Below are 27,766 nucleotides of genomic sequence, written 5' to 3'. Positions count from 1 at the left end.
GACATACAACATATAGTTAGTTTACCTCATTTTTCTCTCCAAAAGAACCGATAAAAGTACCGTTAAAAGACCGGACCGATAAGCGGTATCGATAAAAGTAGTAGTACCGTTAAAACCTTAACGATACCCATCCCTAGTTCACACGCATTCGATTCATTTAACGTGTCTGTTCCAAGCGGCAAACTCTGGGGAAGAGCCGGGACGCCAATACGGAAGTGCCACAAACTGCAGTTCATATATTGGCCGATAGGCGATGACTGCAGAAAGGAGCAATTTCCATAGAGCCCCATGTTAAAATGCCCAATTTCACAGCAGAAAAAAAACGTTTCTAGCCCTGGATGCAATAAATATTATTATGTATATAGTTAGATTCCACCTTCATGATTATGAATCTGTGAGTGAATTGTTTTCTAACATGACCCTTTTATTTATATTAGGTCTTAAAGTTTTTGCATAAATTAGGGCGTGGTCGCATTGAGTGACAGCTCTGTCAAGTGACTGCTGCTGTTAGCTTTTTGTCTCTCTGCTAGCTGCTCCGTCTCCGTGAAGCTACAGGGACTCTCCATGCTCAGTTCATCCAGGGAACACAACTTGACCCCGGCCGTGTTTGTTTGTTCTTCATGCTTATATATCGGACTATTGTGACTCGCTCTGCGGTTAAAACAGACGGTGCATGAATGTGGTTTTGCGGTAAGTGAAATTCGAGTACTTTATTTATGTGTTTATGATTTCAATCAGCTACGTAATGAATGTTAAGGCTTGGGTTAGCGTTTAAGCGAGTGGTAGCTACATCGGTGCTAACGATGCTAATCTTAGCCTCCAAGTTAACTTAAAACCATAGACTGTATATATAAAGGTTAAAACGAAATAGACAAGTGTTAAGCGTTAAGTGGGATAATACTGTAGAACAAACGGCTTCTGTTTGAGGTTGATAAAATAAGGTCATCCTTGTAACTTAGAGAGATATTTTATTATGTAGGTAGGAACTGTATGCATCGCTAAGGTTAATTTAAATTGGCTATGCTCAAGTATTTTAAACACGCTAACAAGCTAACGTCGAAGTAGTGTATGTGAAATCAACCTCACAATAAGATGTGTGTATATTACAATTATTAATGTCATATTTCAAGATGATTACTTAGATATTACAATATGGTTGGTTGAGCTGGAGTTCATTATTGAGCTTACACATTAACATCACAGTAATCTGAAGAACGAACCCAAACCTTGTTGTTTTTATTAATTGCATTACCAAATTGGTATCAAATAAATAGTAAGCATTGGTAACACAACTTCCAAAGTTACAGTAAAATAAAAAGGACCCTGACTCGGACAATACACAATCCAACATGTTCAACAGAAGATAATAAGTCATATTGTTTGTACACATGGTTCTTTACATATATATCTGTTTGTTTAAAGTGCCCAGGTTATGCAGACAGGCTGGACCAGAGAGTGAGAGACAGAACTGGACTCCTCACAGCAGTGAACTTCAGCACAGGTACAAATACTCTTTTTTCATACTGTACAAAGAATCAAGAAAGATATTGGTTTAAATAAATGAAGTATTGACTTTAATACACTGCTATACATTCCATTAAACAATACTAAATACTAGATCACCTACACATCAGTGAAGTTGAGGGTTTTTTCCATGCAAAGGGTTACATTTAGATGTTAACAAGCAATATGACTGTCAGCTTTCTAATTTAATGTATTGAAGGCAAAGATATTTAACGCATAGTGACAACTGCTATTTATCTCTCAATATTGTCTGTAAAAACGTGGTAAAAGTTATTCTTTCAGTGAGACAACAGAGCAAGCTTGTTCTAATAACAGTTCAATATTATTTTGATAATAAAATATATTTCAATGTTGATGAATTTCATACTGTTCATTCATAATCTGATTGTCTTTGTAGCTCACTGTTGAAATAAAAAAAAACATTACAATTACAAAATAATTATATCTACAGCCCCTAAACACAAACACACCTCTTTCATAAATAACACACTTGTTCTGCAATAATATGCTTTATGTTTCCTGTAATTTTTGTTAGGAAAGGACATGCCTGAAAGACACGACTCAGCATCTCCTCTTTCTCCGAGGGTCAAGAAGAACATCCAAGAGGAAAATGAAAAGCTGATGTTATGAGATGTTAAGAGCAGTACAGGACATTCACTAAGAAACTACTTTTATTGTGAAAACACAGTCAGCTGATCGAATGCACCTATTTCCACATCTACACTCCATCAGCTGATTATTTCTATTTGCCTCACTTCATGAGCTTCACAACATGTACCTTGTACTGCAGAGTTTGCAACGCAAATAAATGGGGCCAATCTTCAGTCAGATGTGAATGTGTAATCTAACATTTTCAGTAAGAATAATGGACAAAAGGAGTGCAAATACAAATTCAATTTATTGAAATGTGAACCAAAAGTTAATCAAACATGTTTTAAATAAAAAGCACATATGGACAGAAGGTGTAAACCTATTAAATGTATAAGTAAACACATTTAGTCAAATAAAGTGACAGACTAGGCCTGATCAGGTGGTATCAGCTATGCATGGGCTCCTCCATCAGGCCTGGTCCTCCTCACAGAGGAAAGACCCTCAGTCCTCTCCGGCCAAACCAACAGACAGGACGTCCATCACACGGAGGTTTCTCTCTGAAGTCTCTGCAGCTCTCTGGACACCACGCTGTCTCAATCCATCCACACTGAATATGAGAGGGGAAAAATGAAAATAATAAATGCTTTAGACTATAAGAAATATAAAAGTGAACCGTTGAGTTGCTCAGTTTTTTTAGATTGTCAATACTATTACTGTATAACTAATATCTCAGGTTAAGAGGCACCTTCAAATAAAGATTGGTCTTTAAATACATTTTGTCTTTTGAATTGTTTGTCTAAAGTCAAGGACCTAGAACTGGTACTTGTAGTTTTAATGATACAGTCTGGTTATAATGCTGTTTGGAGGAGGCCTCACAGGTAAGAGTACTAACTAGCTATCATCACATGTACCTTAGCTTAACTTAAATGTATTAAACGTATAATTAAGTGATGGCAAAATATAAATAACTAATGTCATGCAAACATATTAATATTTGCTTGATTCCAGTGTTTAATTTAGCACAATTGCATACAAACGTTAAGGGATTTTAAGATTCTGAAGTATTACGGGCCGTCTCCACGGCAGCGTTAAAAAAATCTTGGAGGTGGGCGTATCTGAGGCTTGGGGATTTTTTTGCGATCAACCAATCACATGAATCTCCCGCCCGCGACATATGAAGCCAAAAAGCCCGAAGTAAACTGGATATAAACTCCCCAAAACAGGCGAAAACATACCACTGTCTCTGCCACCTCCCTCCATGCCTGGCTCCTCCGGTTTATATCCCGGTAGGTCTGGTCATAAAGCACCGGGTGATTGATTCGCTACCGCTAATTTCTCCTCCATGTTTTGGAATATGAGGAAATGACCTGCGGTCTGTCTCTCCCAGCATACACGCCGTTTGATTGGCTAGAGCTTGAACTGTCAGATTTGCGTACACGGGATTTGATTGGCTGACGCTTCCTCCTCAGCTTCAAAAGTTGAACATTGTTCAACTTTGGATCTTGAAAATCCTGAGAATCTCCGCTCGCCTGCCCACAATGCATTTCGGCGAAAGCGAAAAAAAGTGACGTCACCCCATTCAAAGTGAATGGGCAGAAGCGTTTCAAGATTTTTTAACGCTGCCGTGGAGACGGCCCGTTATGCTAAAAACTAGTTTTGCTGAATAGTCTCATGTCCGCTTACCTTAGAAACGTAAAATGCGACGGCAGTGTGCAGATAGTGAGCATGTTAGCTTAGCTTGGTAGCTTGAGCTAGCTCTGGAACTTCCAGCCCGGAGGCAGCAGGTCCCGCCTCAGCTCCGCCTCTTTGCCCTTATTTGGAGCAGGCGGGAGTGGAACTCTGACGCCACTGTCGAGCCGTTAGTGGCCGACTCCGCCTACTAAGGGCTTCTCGGCAACTCTGCAGAATCCTATGGGTGACGTCACGGACCCTACGTCCATTTATATATACAGTCTATGGTCTGTTCACACGAGACCGCTCGACCCGCTGGAAACGCTGTAGTACATATGCCGGGCCTGTAAGTGGCGCTGCTGCCGCCACAAAATACACCAAAAGCAGCGAAGAAGACCCCGGAGCATGGTTGCCATGGTTGCCCTTCTGTTTATGCCCCGCGGTGGATTTAGCAACATGTAGTTCATGTAATTCTTCATGTCCACTTGTTGCTGATGGTTGTGGTAGAGGAGCTAACATCTGTAGCATGGTCAGTAGCAGTAGCACTAGCAGTAGCTACTGACAGGAGCTACTGACCACACAGCAGTGACCTGCAGAGGTGGGGAGAGGCGGGGCTATGGCTTCATCTATCGGGAAATGATCGTATAGGGCAGGGGTATTCAACTAAAATTCAACGAGGTCCAGTTAGAGAAAATGTCCCCATGCAAAGGTCCGGAACATCAAAATGTCTAAGTTGCTTTATGAATTAGTGTGATATATATTGAAGTAGCCTGTAGCTTTATCAACGTCTGTAATCAACAACTGACTGCCAATCAAATAAAGAAAGTACAATTAAAAAACTACAAAATGTATTGTCAATTAACATTGAACTATACAGATATACAGTAAATACTGTGGATATGTGTAATGTTCCTCTCTGGGCTGCATTTAAAAATAAAATAGAGAAAATAAATAAAATAGCTTTTGAAAATATGTGCATCTTAAAAGTGCTTAATTTTAGATAAATAAAATAAAGTGTAGCAGCAGCTTGAGTTTCCCTTTTTCTTTGTTAACCGTTTCACATCATGACTTAACAGTTTCAGACGATTATAGAACATATCAGTCTTTACACATCATAACAATTGAACAGTTTTAAAGTTTCTCTTTCTTTCCCTCTTATATTGCAGTCCCTCACTCACTTTGTTTGGTTCAGTGCGAGAATTGAGCTGGAGCTTGTCCTGCCAGGAGTTTAAATCTGGGCTGAAATGGTGTCAGGGCCATTCTCATACACACATGCAGGTGCTCATTGGTTAGCCTCGGTTAGCCTGCCCTGGAACCATATTTAGTTTTAATTTTGATCCTGGTGGACTGATCATATTGGGCTCTGAGACTGCTTATTTTTTGTGACCTCAGTTCTGACTTGAGAGGGAATGTTTGGTCAAACACTTTTTTGGCACTTTTAATGAGCGCCACGGTCTCTGAACAAATGAGACACACTGGTTCTGTGCTCCCAGTGGGCAGGATGAACATGAATGAGTCCGTCCACTCAGGGTTAAAAGCTCTGTTCTCACTCTCCACTTTCCTCTTCTTGGAGAGCGCCATGTGTAATTATTTGTCTCTCCCTGTCTGCCGCTAACACGCCTGTTCACTCTCCTCTCCGCTTCTCTCCCTGTATCGCTAATTATTCTCTTCACTCACTTTCCTCTCCTCTTCTCTCTGCCGCTCTCTCGTCTCTTCTTCTGTGTTTCTCTCCCTGTCGCTCACTCGTCTCTTTCGCCCCCTGTCGGCGGCGGTTAAAATAGAATCGCCCCGTCAAAATTGAAATCCCCTATTAATGTATTGATTATAGGTCCGGGTCCGTATAGGTCGGCGTCTGGGTCCGGATCCGGACCGCGGTCCGCCTGTTGCCGACCCCTGGTATAGGGCGTACACAAGGAACCCTTTGCCTCCCAGAGCGTTCCGTTTGCAGATCTATCCACCTTGGGACCCGTTATCGTTTGCGGGGTCCGTTTCCGCCGTTCCGTTACGGCCTCGTGTAAACGAAAGGGCTATACGCGAGAGAAACTATGCGGATACAACCCATTTCGTCCTCGTGTAAACGGGGTCTAAGATGTTGGTATCCAAAGCCTTCTGGTTTCCATTTGTGGTCTTGTAGTATCCGGAGCTCTTGCCCCCAGAAGCATTTCATCATCAAACTGGTAGTTGATGGCTCGAAAATTGCTTATCAAGTAACATGACTTTTATTTCCCCTACTGGTCCACTGATTTACAGCACAGGGGAAGGTAGACAGCCGTAAGTCAGCAGGAAACCAGCGTACAGCTCATTTCCTTCACGACCACAGTGGACCACTGAAGAAAATGCTCTGTGGATACTTGGCAGTGAGAGGTGTAGTATGTTTGGGCGGCTGGAGGTGTTTTATGAGGCTGACAGCGTTCAGATGACTGGACTGAAAACTTCTGTCTGGACCACAGCCCATCTCCACCCTCACAGCTGGCAGCTCCACACTGCTCCCACCCATGGATGTATAATAAGAACTGGATACAGCGTGGGAGGCGGGGCCTCATTCATTCCTATGAGAGTTGCTCATTGGCGCATGAAGATAAAATGGCCCAACTTTTGAAAGAGCGAAACGTCACAGATTACCCGTCATGCCTGAGAAGTACCCGTATGTGCGCTCATAGAGCATGCGCAACTTTAACCACGCCCCCCAAAAGGCTCGTTCACATCAAGCACGTCACACGTGTACACGTAACAGCACCGCGCGTTCATGACAGCATGGTACTGGATTGTTATGATGGATTTGATATTAACGAGGCGGCCGCAGCAGTTAGCAGCTAGGGGCTAGCTAGTAATTATGCTAATGTGACCATAAATCGTTATGTACTTTTATATTACACTGATAACAGGATCTAGTGATATCCAAGCAACAGAGCTTCATTTAGCATGATACTTTTGTGGGTTGTACATGAAACCACTTGGTAATATACAAAAATATATGTATTTTGAGTTATGATCAATTGTGATTTAAATCTTTATCTAAAAAGTAAAGCTGATGATGGATTACTGTGGTGGAGTTAAAATAACAATAGCCTATTTCTCTTTGAAATGTGATGGAGTAAAAGGATAGTATCTGTGATTATTCATGTTAAGTACCCCACAAGTAACTAAAACGTATAGTACTTGAAGGAAAGGTGTAAAATGTTTCCATAAATACCAATATCACACACTACAACACAGACTATAACACCCCTTGTTGTTAAATACCAACCATGTGCAATATATTTTTAATTACATTTTCGTAGAGCTTTGACTTTTTCAGCTGAATAAATATTATAACTCTAGATGGTTTTGTTCAGCATTGCCAGCTTCACTGTTGAGCTTTATGTTGTGCCCAGCATTCTCCTGTGATCTGAATTCAAAATGTGGATAAGCATAAAACAACACTAAAAGAAACACTACAATACAACTTGTTATTTTTTTTTTTACAACAAAGGTTGTTCATTTGTGTGTATAAATATACAACACAGGCTATATGCATATATATATATATATATATATATATATATATATATATATATCAGGAATGCAAACTCATCAGGTATGAAAAAGGTGACAAGGATCCGAGCCCCCCGACCCCACGGAATATCGGCTTTCAAATGAGGAATAACAGAGGATTTTAGCAGTCAGAACAACTAACTAGCAGTTAATAATAACAGAAACGCCAAAGAGTCACATCTAATAGAAATATATAAAAGCATTTATTTTAATTGTGTAGCAGTCAGTTTATAATTTTGGCAGCACTGTTGAGCATTTTGAAAATGTATTTTCATGCCTCTGTTCAAGGCTTAGTCTTTCTATCTTTATAGCCACTGGTGTAAAGTAACTAAGTTCATAAACTCAACAAGTACTATACTTGGGTACAATTTTGAGATACTTGTACTTTATTTAAGTATTTCAATGTGTTGCTACTTTGTTCTTCTACTCCACTACAGTTCAGAGGTAACTGGTGTACCTTTACTCCACTACATGTATTTAATACCTTTAGTTACTTCACAGATGTGGATGAATGATGTGAAATATAATCAAGTGTTAAATCAGACTTTAGTTCCACCTGGAGTAAATTCACAAGCTACCCTGCAGTATACAAAGTCATTCAAACTAGCTGCACCTTTACCAGCTTTGAGAACACTTTCATGATCAATCATTATAAAACATATCATATATTTTATTCTGAAATGGACCAATCTGCACAATGATTACTTTTACTGTCGCTACTTTAAGTATATTTTGATGAGAATACGTTTCTACTTTTACTTGAGGAACATTTTGAATGCAGGACTTTTACTGTAACAGAGTATTCCTACACTCTGGTATTTCTATTTTTACTCTAGTACAAGATCTGAGTACTTCTACTTTTACTCAAGTACAAGATCTGAGTACTTCTACTCAAGTGCAATATCTGAGTACTTCTGTTTTACTCAAGTACAATATCTGAGTACTTCTACTTTTACTCAAGTACAAGCCCAGCAACCTAACAGAAGTGTAGTACCGCCGTTTGGCCACAACGAATATTCTCATCAGAGTCCGGCGCACTTCCTGGGGGCTTGCTCCCACCCCGTTCAACTCTGACTCCAACAGCTCGATACTGGAAACTAGTAGAGATGGGCGAGTCTTGATTCATCCGGATCATTAACCCGGATCCTAGAAATGAGCTGGTCGTGACGAGTCTCCCCTCTCCATTAACCCGAGTCCTTGAGTCCCACACTTGGTGTGACGTACAAATTAAAACTATAAATTGCATCACTCGCTACTCTCTTTATAACATGTAAAACCACATTACAACGTACCCCAGTCCATCTGCCTACCCTTTAGCAAGTAGGATAGCTGCCAGAAGTGATCGTTTGGCTCAGGGGAGGGGACGCGGATCAGTGAAACTTCCTGCAGACTCGTGGGGACTCAGAGTAGTGATGTGTCGGTCGCGAACGAGCCGGCTCAAAGAGCCGGCTCTTTTAAGTGAACGACGGGAGCCGGCTCGCGCCCGCGAACGAGCCGTTTTTTTTTTTTTTTTTTTTAATTTAAGTAATACAAGACAGAATGATATGATGATCTCCGCGCTACAGCTGCTCCGTGCATGCATGCAGTTACATGTAATATCCAAGGATTAGAGACTGTTGGATGCTGCTGTTTTGAGCATTGCAATACATTTATTTTTATTATGTTTTTTTATGATTAGAGACGGTTGGATGCTGCTGTACTGAGCATTGCAATATATTTATTTTCACTATGTTATTTATTTATGATTATCCTTGGGCTCAGCAAAGATTTGATGTCAGCTGTTGCTGTCTTTTTTTCTATAGTTAATACTGAAATAGAGCCCTGCTGTTTTGTCAGGGCCCTTTCTTTAAATATAATTTTAAAATGTCGATACAGTAGCCCCTTTTTTTAAATGTCTATGCTTAAGTTTTTGTGTTGCTATCTGCTTTGTGTAGCGTGGTTTACAAGCAAGTCTGTGCATTAATTGGATGGTATCAGAGAGATACAAGGGTCTGTAAATGCAATGAAAACAATTGGCCACAGCAAATAATTGATATTAAACATGTAATTTTTACTTTTGAATACTTCAGTACAAAGGATGTATTGAATAATTTAAGTGATATGTGTACACATATAAATCATTAGTCAAAACAGGGCTACATTTGATTGAATTATAAAAGGTATAATATGTGCAGTGGCGGCGCCAGGGTATGGCTGGGGTAGGCTACAGCCATACCAAGAAATGGCTTAGCCCCACCTTAGCCCCACCATGAAAAGTGATGCAAATTCAATTAAATAATAAGCGAAATGCTAAATGTTGAGAACACGGATTGCGAAAATATACGGGTCGTGTCCACAGCACACAAACTGATCCTGCTGTAACAACAAGTGCACGACGTTACTGATGCAATATGGTTGAGACCATTCGGGCTTATGCTATAACGGACCGTCTCCACAGCAGCGTTAAAAAAATCTTGGAGGTGGGCGTATCTGAGGCTTGGGGATTTTTTTGCGATCAACCAATCACATGAATCTCCCGCCCGCGACATACGAAGCCAAAAAGCCCGAAGTAAACTGGATATAAACTCCCCAAAACAGGCGAAAACATACCACTGTCTCTGCCACCTCCCTCCATGCCTGGCTCCTCCGGTTTATATCCCGGTAGGTCTGGTCATAAAGCACCGGGTGATTGATTCCCTACCGCTAATTTCTCCTCCATTTTTTGGAATATGAGGAAATGACCTGCGGTCTGGCTCTCCCAGCATACACGCCGTTTGATTGGCTAGAGCTTGAACTGTCAGATTTGCGTACACGGGATTTGATTGGCTGACGCTTCCTCCTCAGCTTCAAAAGTTGAACATTGTTCAACTTTGGATCTTGAAAATCCTGAGAATCTCCGCTCGCCTGCCCACAATGCATTTCGGCGAAAGCGAAAAAAAGTGACGTCACCCCATTCAAAGTGAATGGGCAGAAGCGTTTCAAGATTTTTTAACGCTGCCGTGGAGACGGCCCGTAAGAGGGGTGCAAGGAATAGTCTAAGTAGTGGGGGAGTTTTATACACTAAAGGTGTGGAAATTCTCTGGCGTTATAATATCAGCGCGGGCCGCGGTCAGATCAAAATGCCTCCGAATGCAATTTGAATAGACCTACAGCCAATCAGAGCAACGCAACGTTGGATCTGCGTCATGCCCTTTATATATACGGCTCTGGTCATGCCTTATTGATTGAGATCAATCGAAACCGCCATTCAGTATCCCCATTGGATCTTCAACGTGTACTATCATACGTCACGTTCACAGTGATCCCTTTTTATTTACTACAAGACAAATGTGCCGTTTTATTTCATACAGTTCCATTTTGATTGAGACAGGGAAATAATCTAAACCTCACGCGTGGCGTTTCACTGTCAAGGGGGCGATATAGCGTGTATGTAATTACATTGCAAATACTGACTTGAGCACCACCACTGTATGGGTTAGCCCTACCATAGATTACCCAACAAAAATGCTCTGGCGCCGCCACTGAATATGTGGTAAACTGAAGAGCCGTTTGGGAGCCGAAAGAGCCGGCTCTTCTTGGTGAGCCGAGCCAAATGATCCGGCTCACCAAGAAGAGCCGGAATTCCCATCACTAACTCAGAGGAGCCGACGGCTCCTAACCGTAATAGCATAGCAGATCCAGAGATCCATACTCGTCATGTGCACGAGCATAGCCCCTCCTCCAGCACCCGGCTCCCGCGGCTATATTATGCACGAGTCAACAGCAGACTCGCAGATTCGCAGATTCGCAAATCCTGACTCGCTGTGCAACACACAGCAGAGCAGACTCGTGCGGACTCAGAGCCGTAACCATATAGCAGCAGATCCAGCAGACTCGTCGTCATGCACGAGTCAACAGCAGACTCAGATTCGCAAATCCTGACTCACTGTGCAAGACACAGCAGAGCAGACTCGTGCGGACTCAGAGCCGTAGCCATATAGCAGCAGATCCAGAGATCCAGCAGACTCGTCCTCATGCACGAGTCAACAGCAGACTCAGATTTGCCAAATCGCAAAATAACCCTTTTTTTTGTGATCAACATTTTTTATTAAAGCAAAATACACTGTGTAGCGGAGGTTAATATAACGTCAGTTTAATATGCTCGTGAAATGCAACAACTTTTCGGTTTCACCGATAGGATTTCTACCCTCTTGATGCTGACTCATATGACTCAAATGACACGTATGATCCGGATCTCTTCAATGACTGACTCAGAAGACCCTGAGTCCGTAAAAGGATCCGGATTTGCCATCTCTAGAAACTAGCTGCTGTAGTATTGGAAAAGACACACAATTATAATACTTTATTTTAAATCAGTTGCATCTTATTTTCTCATATAGTTTGGCTTGATTTAAAGAAATAAGATTTTAGGTCATAATAAAGGGACTAAATGGCTCAGTATATGGGAAGATGTTAGTGTTGTTTCACAGCAGAAGCACAATTAATGATGCAAAATTAACTGTGCAAAATGTGCTTTGCTCTTCAACAGTTACCTAAAGGCACTTTGCACTGGTTTAATTATTTCTGTAACCAAGTCGGGAGTTCTTCAGTGTCAGTCTCCTGATGTCACTGACACACCTACAACTTTAGGCCAGAGTGTACATTTTTACTGTTTTGATTTGACAACAATATATAAAGTTATTACTGTTATATCTGGGTTATGTATTTACCGTTCAGCAGCAGATACCTCTCTGTCACCTTGAGTCTGACTAGTCTGTAGACTATCCCGTCTACGGAGCTGCTGGACCTGCATTCTGATTGGCTTTTTACTTTGTTAAAACAGTTGAGCCATAAATCAGTTGCATAATCATCTATCAGTTTGGATTTATTTACAAAAAAAGAAGATGTAGGTGTTAATAAATAATTAAATGGCTCAGCATATGGGTAATTGTTAGTGTAGTTTCATAACAACAGCACAACTAATGAAGCAAATTAACTATAATCATAATAATATGTGAATGCGACTGAATTATCAACCGTTTCTGCCAATGGCCATTAGATTGAAACTTGCGGTTGTAATACACAACAAGGTGTGGGTTGTGTTTATTAGAACATATTTCCATAATGGCTTGTGTACAAACACTATAGCCAAGATGCTTCCTCAACTGTTTAGTTACGTAGTCTTCCCATTGGCTAAAAGCTCACTCTCAGATAATCCATTTGGCTCAAAATGCAGTCCCATCACGTTTTACATGGCGTGAGAGTCTGAATAGCATTTTTCACTGAGAGTTTGCCAGTTTATGACACTGCCTTGATGCCTTGGCCAAGTAAGATGAAGCCGTCTCACTTTCCACAGTGCACTTTCTCTGGAGCAGTCAAGAGGCATTTTTGATTACTTTAGTGCTTCTTGAGAGTTCAAAATAGAGTGTGTGAGAGTGTGAGCCATGTAGCTGCGGATCATTGGCCCAGCGTCTCTAATTACCTCGACCCGGTAAAATCATTTCAGCCGCTGGCAGTCCGACAACCCGCTGCAGGGGGGAGGAGAGGGGAGGTACCGGCTGGGGGGGAGGCAGATCAGACCAGAAGGACTATAGCAGAGAGATAATGCTGCTGTGTGCAGGGTTGGGAGGGGTGCTTTAAACATGTACTCAGTAACAATTACAAGTTACTAGTTACCTGTACAAAAATGTAATTAGAAACCTAATCTAAGTATCACAATATAAATGTAATGTAACGTCATTACTTTCCGCTTTTGGATTACCTGCATACTAAATGCAATGCACATAAATAAAAGAGAAAATAAATATCAATAAGATGTTTTTTAATTAAGTCTATTATGTAAGACAACAGAACAATTTGTGTGACCAAGATGTTCAGGTTCAGAAATGTGTCCTCTGCTCAGAGATTGTATTGATAGGAAAACCTGCCTTTCATTCAGCATATTCAGGCAGTAATACACCAGCAATCAGAAAATGCTCCGTTTTAGTTGAATACACACAGTTAAGCTCACACACACTATTTTATGAACATATAGGTTCACCTGCTGAATTAAAAACAGAACAAATGAAGCAAAGAAAGTGAAAACCATAAAGCAGATTCAGGAAATAGGTGTATAGATTCACACTTAAAGTATTAGCCTACAGAACAGAACAGCTTAAAGGTGGGGTAGGTCATTTTGGAGAAACCAGCTCGAGTGCGCTAGAATTTGAAAATACACAACCGGAAAAAATCTGCCACTTCCTTACAGAGCCCCTCCTCCAACACACACGAACGCGCACATGACCAATGAGGGCACGAGATAAGTTTGTGCACAGATGGAAGGCTGACAGGCAGGTAGGCCATCCAGTTATTTTAGCCGGGTCGGCTAAAATGATTGCCACAGATGACATTTTTTTTATGGATTTTTTGTCAAAGCACTTAAGATATTCATTGCTATCGGGATGTTAAGAGCATTCCATGGAATATAACAAAAAGTGTTTCTGAAATAAATTACATACCCCACCTTTAAAAATGCTGCTTTTAGTTTTCTACATGTTAATTTTTTTTTTTTTGTTAAGTTGTCCAACAGATAAGGCATCAATATATTGCATACAAAAATAAGTGAAGAACCCATTTCCATTTGAAAATGTATTGTAACATTGTAATCATGCAAGTCATTTCTTTGTTAGGATTACAGTTCCTTTTGTTGTAATCTAATGACATAATCCCTTTACATGAGCTCTGTTACTCCCCAAGTCTGGTTGTGTGAATCTTTGTCTCTACTTGAATATCTATTTCATTTGATTGCACTCAAGTTCTTTTGTCTTTAAAGGTTTTAGCATTAAGATGATACTGCTTTCCCCCCCTTTTTTCCCACAATTACTGATATTTAGTCTGAACTCTTCATACTTAAATGTATTGTGGAAACGTTAAAAACACCTCTAATACCCCTTTCACACCAACGGTGTTTCAGGGCCGGTTCGGTGCTGGTGCTTGAAAAGCACCGGGTTTTCCTGTTCACACCGCAGCGGAGCAGCGTCATAGCTCCGGAATCCGGTTCGTTTCGAGCACCAAAAAGTTGTCCGTCTAGAAGCAAGAACCGCATACGTCACGCTTACGTCGGAGGGGGGCGAGATTAACCTGAGCTAACACTTAAGGCGAGTACGGCAAATAAAAGTTGTAACAAGCAGTAGTGCTGAGCAAAGTGACTAGAACGCAACCACACACTTGTTAAAAAAAAACACACTTTATAAAGTCAGGCAACACTAACCAGGCTTCGTGTGATTCTGTTTATTTGTACCTTACTTTGACCATCCGTTCGCTGTTATTGATCATTGTGGAGAGCAGGCAGACGTTTGTTATTATAGCAGCTATCGGATGGAATCAATACATGGGCTGCACAGGTTGTCATGTCCGACTATCACAAGTAGAATCATAATGAAAAATACGTCGGTAAAAAGTGCCTGTAGAAAACTGCTTAGCAAGTAGTCAGTTTAGCTTCGGTTGCTATGCTAACATCACCCATGTTATACCAGAGAAACTTTCATAACAGCGTTGTGATGCCAAACAGCGTCAATTCAGACTGACACCAAACAGCGTCAATTCAGACTGACACACATTCACTTAAGGGGAACTGGGGATATGTATCAGCTGCTTGTGTGACAGTCAGACAGTGAATACTTTAGAGCCGTGTCAGCTAACCCGGAGCTAACGGGAGAATACACTCCCGTGGAAGAGCAGCCAGCACTGCAGCGGTCGGTAAATGCCGCTGAAACACATTAATAAACAATGAACCACGGCACTCTGGAGAAAAGTATAAGGTTGGAGAAGTCGTTATTTAATTTAATCTGGCTTCGTATGATTAAAAGCAACGCAGTCCCCGGCCCGTTGTTGTTGTGAAGTGAGCTCCGGCGTTGGGGAGAAACTCAGCGACGTAAACGGTGACGTCATGACGCAGCAGCGGCAGCACCAGTCGGGCTCTGAGCGGTGTGAAAAGAGCCGGCGCTAAACCGAAGAACCGGTTCTGAACCAGAAAAGCTCTAGCACGGAGCTTGAACCGGAGTTGCGTTGGTGTGAAAGGGGCATAAATAAAACTGATTGCAGTTCTATAGCACCAAAAAACACATTCAAATGGACCACAATAGTGAATCAGCACTAAACAAAGACTGCTCATTAAAGCCTTCATGAAGAATTTAGTCTAAGCTGCATGTACCTTAACTTCCCATTTCTTCAATCCTCACACCTTCAGTTTGTTAAGCAGGTATGACATCTTCAGTTGCATTTTTCAGACAATTGAAAGCATTTTCTAGAGATTCACAAGAAATGTTTTACTGGATAGGACTCATCTTAACAAGTAAATAAACGTTATGTGTGAATTCAAATAAGGAAGTAACAGTATCTACATTTGGTTCATTTATTACTCCATAGTTCAAACAGGCCAATGACGCGGTGTATGGTAAATCTTTCAGACTAAGCCTTGGTCTTCCTGTCTGATGTGTGCGGTACACTCAGTCGTCTCCTGAGAGCTGTGACGCTCAGTGTCCCTCTCTGATCACTGCACAGTTTCCCGCTGCTCATTCAGATGGTATCCAGAGCAGAGCTGTCAGTGTCGCCCGGCAACACTGATGTGAGATCACACCTCTAGTTTATTTCCTGTGGTCCAAGCCACAGTGGAGAATGACACTATGCACATCTTTGTGTTGAATGGCTCAATTAGCAATTCATCTGAACGCATCACTGACATGTTTACTGTCAATCATATTCGAGCCTTCTTCAGTTGTGAAATGATATATGCAAACAGTATATTCAGTCATTGCTTGATTATAGCCTACTTTCTCTGCCAGTTATAAATATATAAAGATACAAATTAAAATGAGCTTTAGTCCCAACATCCTCCAACACACCCTCACTCCCAACCCGTAATACACTCACTCAATAAGGAACGCTTTTGTCCTGGGTAGTCCTTGAGACTTCAACATGTAGATAAAGATATCAATTCAAATTAAACTACTTGGTTAGCTTTATTCTGGTAAAAAATAAGTATGTTTGTAGAAACGTTAATTAAATCTGTTAGTTGAGTATGTGACGTAAGTTAACATTGGACACATTGGATTCACAGAGGTAACAGACCCCAGTCTCCAGGGGGAAGGTTTGTATTCACCCATCGACTGCAGAGTTCTCACAGACTTTGTCTTCCTTTAATCCTTTACTGCCATCATAAATACTACAACCACTAGAACATTTCCTAATGCAGAATGAAGCAATAGGGGTAGATGGAGCGTCCCAGTTTGATATTAGGGACACTTTTATTAGTAAACAGGTTTTTAGTACAGACCTGTTGGAGCCTCTTCATGTCATCTTTATTATGCTAGGCTTTCCGAGCATTACCTGTCAATGTCCAGCCTCTTATAGTCATATTCTGCCTTAGGTCTATATTCCATTGCTTTTCCAAACAAACCAAAAAGCATTTTGACAGAAGCAAGACTTGCATTTGAAGACATCTGTTTTATTTAAGTTTGAATGGCATTATTCTCCCCTAGGGCAGAGCATTTGACACAGACTAAAGAAGTAAACACTTTCTTTCTGACTTTTGGTTATTTGTTATACTGTAAACCACATTGAGTGTTTTTATACCATGACTTGTTATTGCATACTATACTATGACGTTTTGTCATGTTATACTATATTGTATATATCATTTTGAGAACTTTTTTTTTACATACTTTACTGTTATACGTGACATTTCTGTGGCTAACTATAAAATAACTTTCTGTTACATACGTTACCATATCACTCTTTTAGGACATTCCATAGTAGTAAATTATTTGTTATCAAACTATACTGCCACTTTATATGATGACATTTTGTGGCATATACCATGATGCTTTATGTCATTTTTTATGACATACTATACTATGACTTTTTATAACTGGATATTTGTATGGTATTTTTTATAAAATACTATGCTTTTTTAAGTATTTTGATGACATAGTATAGTACTGACTTTATTGTGAGAATGTTATGTCTTACTGTAGTATCCCATTTTTTATTATTATTGATTGGAAACTATAATATTCATTTCTATGATATTATGTATGACATTTGTTGCATAATATTTGATGATTTTGATATTTTTAATGATGAACAATTCTTTTTTATATTGCTTTTTTATGACATATAATTGTCTTCATTATCTTCTTTCTCTGGTGATAAATTCAAACATGTCAGAAACAGAAGTGTAACCATCTTTTAAGCTGTCACTTTCCTGTGTCTCTTCTCATTTCTCTCTCAGTCCACCCTTCAAAGAAGAACCGTCAGACGTGCGTGAGGAAGAGCCTGATCTGCGCCTTCGCCATGGCGTTCATCATCAGCGTGATGCTCATCGCAGCCAACCAGATGCTGAGGAACGGCATGGAGTAGCTCCGCCCAATGAGCAGGGAGCAGCCTGCATGTGCATGCCAGGCGGTGAGATCATATCCCTGCTGATAGGAAAATAACTAAAGGAAGAACACGAATCATCGAGAAAATACATTTTTGAATGTTTTCTTCGTTTTTTTTCGAACAAGTGGCACCTCTCCACCTGAAGCCAGCATGAGGAGTCATGGAGGCTCCTCCCCCTTTACTCTGACAGGGACACTCAAGGGCTGACATTACACATAATACTCTGTCGTGTATGTTTCCTTGATGCAATAAAAAAAAGTAACAAAAAAAGAAGCTTGAGTGCAGGAGTTCAGAGCTGCAGATCTGTCACCCAGCAGGAGTCTGATGAGCCACCAGGACTGAAATGGAACCACGGAAAGGGAAGAATAGTTATTTTCTTATGCTTCCTGGAAGTATAATGATAGACCCGGCCGCCACTCAAGCAGAAAGAGCCGTACGTCACAGTTCACAGTGCTCCAGCTCTCCAACCTTCTATTTCCATCTCCATCTCCTGCGTCTGTGGCTGGTATAAAGTGCTGGCATCAGATCATCCACCCACACCAAGCAGTCAAGCGTGCAGTCAAAATGTTGAATGGTAACTCCTGGCCTGTGTTTTGGCCCTGTGATATTCATTTTAGAACACACTAGCTCAGAAACGTGGTTTTTAGATCTCCTCCTTCACTGTTGGTTGAACACTGTTAAGGTGCTAAGAAAAGTTGTCTTTGTCCTGTTCAAATAAAAGATCCACCCTTTCATATGAAAGGGTAGGTCTTTTATTTTACCTGGATAACACGCTGGAATTATGGAAGGAAGTTGGGTTCAAACTTGGTAATATGAAAACATGCAGTTTGTAAATGCTGTAAGGTTTACAGATAGGTGTACAGTATATATACTGTAGATGTAAGGGTGGATTTTTTCCATTCAAATCTATACAGTATGTCATGTTAAAATGAAAAGGAATTATAATTTATCCATCTATGACCCTATCACTGTTGCACATTTTATTAATTTGAATCCATCATTTAAATTAAGTCTGCAAAGATCTATATATGAACAAAAAAATATATTTAGCATTCAACATTTTTTCATTTTTTAATTGTCCCTATTGTGTGAAGACCACAGATAAAGAACTGTGAATCACAACAATTTCTGTAAAATAAGGGTCTTGTCAAACTTTGAGTGACTTCCTAACAGGTTGATTCTGACTGAGGTGTGCTCTAAACTCCTGCTCTGACATCATCACGTCACATGTATGTACAAACACCTGTTATCAAGTGCATGAGATCAAGTACGCGTCTTTTGTAAATACACTGTCTGGTTCTGCTGTGTGTGTGTGTGTGTGTGTGTGTGTGTGTGTGTGTGTGTGTGTGTGTGTGTGTGTGTGTGTGTGTGTGTGTGTGGTGTGTGTGTGTGTGTGTGTGTGTGTGTGTGTGTGTGTGTGTGTGTGTGTGTGTGCGCCTGCCTGTCGGTGCTCTCTGCTCTCTCGGGTTCAGAGAGGGGAGGGGGACCAGCAGAGAGAGAGGTGGCTGCCCCATTACAAACAGGTCAGGAGGTGAAGACCCCCTCTTCCCCCCCCCCCCTCAACCCTCTTGCCAAAGCCATAGAACTCTGCAGAGGTGACCCAGACACAATATAGACTCTTTAACGTGTTCCAATGTGGAAACACAGGATCAACCTGGCATTGTTTGGCAGAAACATGTCTGTCCTGTTACATTTGATCTGTTCCTGTAATGTGTTTGCACTGTACCTGACATCCATTCCAGGGCAATGATGAAGAGGGTAGGGTGGTGAAAGACTGCCATCTAGAGGGGAAGTGAGATGTGTAGCTGAAAGCACTTTGGCAAAGCCAGGCTTTATATTCACAATGTCTGACAACTGTTGATGTTAAATGTTAAAATATGAGGATTTTTATGTATGTACGTAAATGTTGACTTTGATCTATCAACACTGTGGGTAGAGCATTACTTGTATTTGAAACAGAATATATATATATTCTTGCCTATGGAAGAAAAATCACAAATAAATGACTAATATTACATTTTGAAGACTGAGTAAAGAGCACTTTGTGCAAAGACAGTCTACATATCACTGTAGGTCACACTGGTTTGGGCCTTTTTTATATATGAAAAGGTAACACTGATTCAAATGTAATATTATTGTTTTAAATCTGTCAATTTTGCAGCAGTGGTGAAAATGTCCCGCCAAATTCACAGCTAGTCACTGCTAGCATGTTAACTAGAAAAACATTCATTTTTCTTTGAAAAAAAGCATTGTAATGTAGATTTCATTTGTATTTGTTTTTGTGTTTTATTTGAGTTAATGTTACTGTAAACTGTCCTCGCCCCTGCAGGACAGTTGCATGTGTAAAGGCTTTTATTTTGGAGGGGAAACGCACAGTGTCTCTTCAGTAGCATGGTGTTATCGTTATGTGACTTTGTACATAGCTAATAACATAGCATATGTATTAGACAAGCACACCCTATACATACTTTGCATGTGTAATATTTAAACATGTAGACTATAGAAATACTTTCAGTTGTACTATTTATTAGAGGCATATTAATTATGTGATTGTAAATATGGAGATCTGTACAAAAGTCAAATGATTAAACATTGATGCAATAAAACTGTGTTTTTTTAAATAGTGCTTTATGGTTTATTTTACTGTGTGGTCATTAGCAGCCATGATCTATTCCAGGGGGTCTGCAGGGTCTTAAAGGTATTCAAATAATGAATCAAATTAGATCTCAGTATGTATTTTTCCAAAGAGTACGCTGACAATCTTGGCTATAGGCTACTATCACTTGTTATGACTTTTTGAAGCCATACTTGACTTTTTAAAAGATATATTTAATTAAGATTTTTCTTTTTTCAATGTTATACCTTACCATTGCCTATACTTTATTATGAAATCTATTATGGCTTTTTGAATTCCGCTCACTCCATTGAGTTGACTTAATGTAATAATATAACTTTTCAATTGCTTTATATATATTAATGCAAACTATAACAAAACAGATTTCTTGACATTTTTATAACAAATTGTTGCATGCTTTACTTTGATGTTTGAATGTCATTTCTATTGTCCTATTATTACTTTATTTGGTTTTTCTATTGATAGTAAACTATTACTTTTGTATGGATTCTGTTAGACATTTGAATGGCTTAGTATTCTATATATATATGTTTTTTTCTAACCTTTTTAATAGTTATTTTTATTTGTACCAATATTTATTCTGTATACCACATTGACTTTTGTATACTAACTATACCATTACTTTTTATAACATTTTATGACATACTAAACTATTACGTCTTTATGTTAAACCAAAAAATAATGTCATACTATACTTTAACAATATGTTTTCAGATTATATTTGACATACTATTTTGTGAGTTTTGTTTCGCATTTTCGGCGTATTTAACTACTTCCTTGTAGTTATTTATTTGTTATGACTTATTTGACATGCTTTACAATTTCATTTTTTTCATTTTCAACATAGTACACTAAGTAGTTTCTTTATTATGACATACTAGACTTGTATATACTATAGGTAAATCATTTTTGGGGCTATTTTATAGCATAATATATCATGAATGTTATACTGTACTATATTTTGTTATAACTTTTAATTGGAAAATATATTCTATTTTTTATAATTTATGACATGATATAATATCACACTCTAGTATGAGTTTTATACTATCTTAATATACTATTACATTTGTATGGCATACTTTAATATAACAAACACATAATAAACAGTATGTCATCAAAAGTAATATTATTACTTTTGATGACATACTGTTTATTATGAATGTTTACAACATTTGTATGGAATTCAACCAGCAAGTTGTGTTGCAATATTATACTATGATTTTTTAAATGACTTTTTCTACCATACTATATTATGATTTATTATGCCATACTACACTATTACATTTCTTATACATACTAAACCAGGGGGTCTCAATGTTTTGATAACTGGATCCCAATGTAGGGGCCAGGAAACAGGCAACTGTGATAGTTAAAGGAGGAGTTACAGGACTATATTATATTGAGTGTTTTTTTAAATTGATATCCTTCACATCAACATATAGGTTATAGTTTCATCAGACTGTGTACCATCACAGTAGCCAGAGTGTGTGTTATACAGTGCATCCGGAAAGTATTCATACCCCTTCACTTTTTCCACATTTCGTTATGTTACAGCCTTATTTCAAAATTGATTAAATTCATTTATTTTCTCAACATTCTACACACAATACCCCATAATGACAAAGTGAAAAAAGTTTTTAAAGAATATTTGCAAATTAATTAAAAACTCCCAAGTGGACTCCAATCAAGTTATTGAAACATCTCAAGGATGATCAGTGGAAACGGGATGCACCTGAGCTCAATTTTCAGTGTCATAACAAAGGGTGTGAATACTTATGTACATGTGATATTTCATTGTATTATTTTTAACACATTTGCAAACAATTATTTTAAAACGTTTTCACTGTTGAGAATTTTGAAATAAGGCTGTAAAATAACAAAATGTCAAAAACGTTAAGGGGTATGAATACTTCCCGGATGCACTGTACATATGTGAGCTCAGTTAACACGGGGGGCATCAGGCGCTGATATCTGAACAGAAGGGCTGACCCTGATACACTGACACTGTGATGTCATTTCATCAATACTAAAACATACAGGCGATGCATAGTTGAAATTATTAACACTTTTCAATCAAAGACACATTTTAATTTGTTTTTTAAAAGGCGACGCTCGGAAGTATAATCTCAAAGTGTATACAAAATCACTTAATACATGAAACACATGATGGAAAATATCTGGAAATGTTGTCATTATTAGACATGTTCATGGTGCTGCAATAGACAATTATTTATCTTTGTTTCATAAGTCATTTGTTTAAAGTTTGATTTTTGTTTGATGCAGGTTATTTATTTTATTTACTGCATCAACGTTATTAGACGTTTTTGGACAACTTATTTGAGCCATCATTGTTTGAAATGAATATTGTACAATAACATTTAAAAATATATATATATTATCATATAGTATCATCTCTGGAAATGTGCTGGTAGCAGCAGAGTGAGTTATAGCCAATTATACTACTTCAACACACCACACTAATACTTTCCAACATATAAATATTGTTTTTATCTGATATTTTAGACATCATTTACAATGACTTTTTTTAAATGCGATACTATTTCCTTTTTTTTCTGATATTTGATACTTTGTTATAAAATATAACAAAGTATATTTTACCCCTAACCCTAACCCTAATAGTCCGGGAGCCAAAGCCTGATTTTTGGATGAACCTTGTTTCGTCTGATAAAGTATTTTTGTTCTGCTGTATCTTGTAGCTTGGAGGTACCTCTTCAAAATACAGGAGGCTGCCCGGTGATATCCCTTGAGCATTTTTGGATATTAACCCCTTCATGGCCAAAATCCCAGAAACAATGCAAGAGAGAGTAAATGAAGCCTCACTCAGAGTGGCCTGGGTTTTGGGCAAGCACAAAAAGCCCTTTTCTGATTCAGAAGTAGTGAAGGAGTGCATGACTGAAGTAACTGAGGCTTTGTTGGAGGGTAAGGAGAAACAGGAGATGTCTGAGAAAATTAAGCAGGTACCCTTATCAAACTCCACTACAACCAGGAGAACTGAATTACTTGCTAAAGATCTGGTGACACAGCTGACGGATGACATCAAAAATGCAGAGTGCATTTCATTGGCTGTTGATGAATCAACTGACAGCACTGACAACGCCCAGCTAAGCGTCTTCGTTAGGTATTACAGTGAGGCAAAGGGAACATTTTGTGAGGACATATTAGGCCTCAAAACCCTCCATGGCCACACCAGGGGAGAGGACATTTATGAAGCCATCATGCAGATGCTGAATGAAATGGGAATTGACCGCAAGACTGTGGTGTCCATTGCAACTGATGGAGCTCCAGCCATGATTGGGAGAGAAAAGGGAGCTGTTCAGCGCCTGAAAGAGCACCATCCAGACCTGCTGTCATACCACTGCATCATTCACCAGTCAGTGCTGTGTTCCAATCTTGGAAAAGAATACTCAGATGTCATGGAGACAATTACATTATGAAGCGTGTGAACTACCTGAGAGCCTCCGAAGCCCTTCAGCACCGCCTTTTGCGTGCATTTCTGACAGAGGTAAGTGTATTACTCTTGATTGTATGATGGCCAGTCATCTGTATTAAACAGACTGAGGTTTACTTTGTTAAAATAAGGAGTAGTTGACATTTGGCTAAATCAAAAATGAAAACATATATTATTTTTAGTTCATAGTAAAGAAAAGTGTGTGTGTGTCTGTCACTGTGTGTCATTCTCTCTCTCTCATTCTCTGTCTCTCCCTCTCTCTCTCTCACCAGGTCAATGCAGCTTATGATGACATTCTCCTTCATAACAACGTGAGGTGGCTGAGTAAGGGAAGGGTTCTGGAGCGATTTTGGGCCATCAGGAAAGACCTGCAGATGTTTTTGTCTGAGCAGAAAAATGCCAAAGCCAAACAGTACCTTGATTTTCTGCAGGATGATGAAAAGATGGAATGTGTGGCCTTTTTGGTGGATGTGACATCTCATCTAAATAAGCTCAACCTCAAACTCCAAGGCCAAGGCAACACAGTGTGTGACCTTATGTCAGCAGTACGTTCTTTCCAAAGAAAGTTGGAGATCTTCAGGAGTGACATAACAGAGGCACATCTCCACTTTCCAACTCTATTGGAGCAAACTAATGGTAATCACCATCACACTCATGTTGCATTCCTGGAGAGGCTGGCTGAGAATTTTCAAAACAGTTTTGATGATTTCAGTCTTGCTAAGCAAGTCCTGCTCTGTATTGGATCTCCATTTCTGGTGAAGAATGTTCAAGAATTCTCAAGAGAGGCACAGAGCATCGTCCCGTGGGCAAATGTTTCATCTCTGCAAACTGAGCTCATAGATCTCCAGGAGAATGTTGCTCTGAAGGAAGTGGACTGTGACCCTGTGACATTCTGGACAAAGATGGCTACTGCAGCAAATGTCCCCCACCTTCAGAAGGTGGCCATTCATTTGCTCACCATGTTCGGTTCAACATATTGCTGTGAGTCTGGATTTTCCACAATGAACATTGTGAAAAACTCATACATTTTGACAAATGAACACTTGGGTCAGTGCCTCCGCCTGGCTATCACACCTTTTGTGCCGAGGTTCAAGGCATTGGCTACAGGCAAACAGTGCCATTACTCCCACTAGCTCAAGCCACCATACTGTATGTATGTATTGAATGTGTGTGTGTATATGTTATGGATGTTGATTTATGTCACGCACTTTACTGGCATTGTTCCAGACCAGTGACCTTGTATACAATTCACAAGTGGACCTTTAATCAAAAAGTTTGAGTACCCCTGCGCTACAGTGTCACATCCCGATATGGCATGGGCTGGTAAAAGGTTCTCAACTATTTCTGAATGCTTGGACAGTGTCGCCTTGATGTCCACTATTGCTCTTTCATTGCGGGGGGATTTCATGATGAGTGGTACATCCAGTCCTGCCTGATGGTAATGGTGAAGGAGTAGGACGAACACATCTGTGTCATCAGAAACCACATAGATTTGATGGGCCTCTCCAGCACACCCCAGGACTTGTCGAACAATGATGGTGTCAGCTTCTTCCTACTGATTTTCTAGCTCATATCGGCTCCTTCTTTCTTCCATCCTGATCCCGATGGGGCATGAGTCCTCCCCTGTCACCGCCAACTCATCAATGCATGCATACCCGCAAGACGTAAGTGCATGTCTATGAACTTATCTGGATGGGCCCATAATAGTGTATGTGGTTATGTTGCAATTAACAGGGGAGTGAATGTTTCATATAGAATCTTGCAACTTGTGCTTTTTCACTTCTATAGATCATATAGGACTCAAAACCACCAGTTTCCAATTTGTTCAGGATGGACAAGCACTAAATCCAAGATGGTGGCTGTGCAACACATGATTACCGGTTCTTTTTTAAACTTTGTTAATATGTTTTGGATGCATATTGTTCTAGTATTTGTTCAGACTGTTACATACAATTAGCCTCTGTTGCTGGTGGTGAGTAAATATTAAAATCAGTTAAAATTGACAACCGGTCCGCGATTTTTTTTTAATGTATCTGCCAGTCCTTGGCACAATAAAGGTTGGGAACCCCTGTCGTAAAGTGTTAATGTATTGCCAGCAAATGCAGTGGACGGTGTTCTTGCAAGACCAATAATCTGCCATGCACAGAGCTTTGTAAGTGTGAAGGCACTGATGAGTCATGCAATAATATTGCAAATGAGGAGACTGAGATCATTAGATGTAGTCATTGCTTATTAATGTATAACAATGAAGAGAGTTTGTTCCCGAAATATTTCATAGGTAGGCCAATCTGGTTCAACTGGTTGTATAACAAGAGGGGCGTTCACACCAAGTACTTTTCCCACAGTAGTTCATGAGAACTTTAGTTCATGAGAGCTCTTTAGTTCTGATGAACTAAAGCAGATCGTGTTCACACCAAAATGAGTTCCTGGGGGTGGATTAGGCAAATGAGCCACTGACGTCACTTCTTCTTCTTCTGCTTTGGGTTTACTGGCAGGCCGCAAACAACTTCACGGCGAGTACAGTAGGTGGCGGTATGCACCTTAAAGTTGCAATTCGCCAAAAAACCGAGAGAAGAAGAAGAAAAAAAACTTCCGCTTCTGCTGTATGCTTCTGTTTACCTTCCGACCTCAGGCACGGTATGGAGTTGACGTGTTGGTGGTCGTGTTATACAGCTTCGTAACTGAGTTATTTAAGCCAACCTTCATGCCGATCTAGATCCCTCCGCTTCGCGTCGGGCTCCTGATCAGCCTGTCGGTGTTCTTTTACCCATAATGACCGCGTCGCTGCATATTATCCCTTACTTAATACTATCTAATGTTGGATTTATGGAGTTATGTAGGGCTAATTTGTGTCTTTGTATGTGTTTCCAGATATGCGAATACTACGGAACGCGTCGTGTCCCGCGCTCTCTCTGGGTGAACAATAGAACATCGGCTTGGTGGGAGGTGGTGCCAACGTACACCAATGTGCAGTGGATCAAAGATTTCCGAATGTCCAAGGGCTCTTTTCAACTCCTCTGTATTCGCCTGGAAGCAACGTTGGGGAGACACATCTGAACAGCATGGAAATTGTAAATTGACAATAAAGCTGATCTTTTGTACAGTGCATTTGGTTCTCTCTTTTATTTACCAGTCAACAGACACAATTACAATAGTGCAGACACACCTTAGTGCAAAGATTAAATGTCAGTATCAAAACAGTACTCATACTGTATATTTGTATATTAATGAGTATATTATTATGTTAAATGTGTGTTAAAGACAATGGGATGAGGTTGAAAGCTCTTTAAAAACTGTTGTATACCATCTTTACTGTGATAAATACATACATGTTAAGCATACACACCGGAAGAACTACGTTACACACACACAGGTTAGTCTGTGTACCGCTGCACTGCTGCTGGTTTAAACAAAGACAGTCATGATGCTAGTGCCGTGCATGTAGGTTCTCTTTTATTTATCAGCAGCAGATCAATAAGTGTCAGTAGTATCAAAACAATATAATAACAGTGGCATAGATATATATATATATATATATATATAGATAGATATAGATATATATATATATATATATATATATAATAACAATAGGTAGGCTCAGCAGCAGACCCACCTTAGTGCAAAGTTAGTGTCAGTATTAATAACAGTGGCATATATATATATAATCACAATAATACAAAATTAACTGTCCCAGGTGTAGGCAATTTGGGGTGAAGTGTCTTGCCCAGGGACACAACGACATCCTGACTGCAGTGGGGTTTGAACCTGTGCTCCCCTGATCCGAACACCAACGCACCAGACCACTGCACCACACGCCTCCCAACAAGTCATTGTACAGTTTATCAACGACGACAAGTTTTTCTTAATTTTTGTATTGAAGGCCTGTTGGATTTAATCAGCTCGCTTAGCACTGCCAGAAGCCCAGCCTGAAAGGTATTTTGTTGCTCCACCTCGATTCCTGG

General features: G+C 39.7%; 1 protein-coding gene across 1 annotated transcript in view; it reads left to right on the top strand.

Moving 5' to 3' along the window:
• LOC117471033 (calcium-binding protein 8) overlaps nucleotides 1-18,994 on the top strand; it is a 127,890-nt gene extending 108,896 nt beyond the window's left edge. The window contains exon 6 of the mRNA XM_034115814.1: nucleotides 17,549-18,994. Within this exon, the coding sequence (XP_033971705.1) occupies nucleotides 17,549-17,676 (128 nt within the window). The 3' untranslated portion in view covers nucleotides 17,677-18,994. The remainder of the gene's footprint in view (nucleotides 1-17,548) is intronic.
• The last annotated feature ends 8,772 nt before the right edge of the window (nucleotides 18,995-27,766 follow it).

This window comes from Trematomus bernacchii, unplaced genomic scaffold, assembly GCF_902827165.1.
Source record: "Trematomus bernacchii unplaced genomic scaffold, fTreBer1.1, whole genome shotgun sequence".
NCBI lineage: Eukaryota > Metazoa > Chordata > Actinopteri > Perciformes > Nototheniidae > Trematomus > Trematomus bernacchii.
The sequence above is the reverse complement of the archived record's forward strand: the minus strand, read 5'-3'. Positions and strand labels throughout refer to the sequence as shown.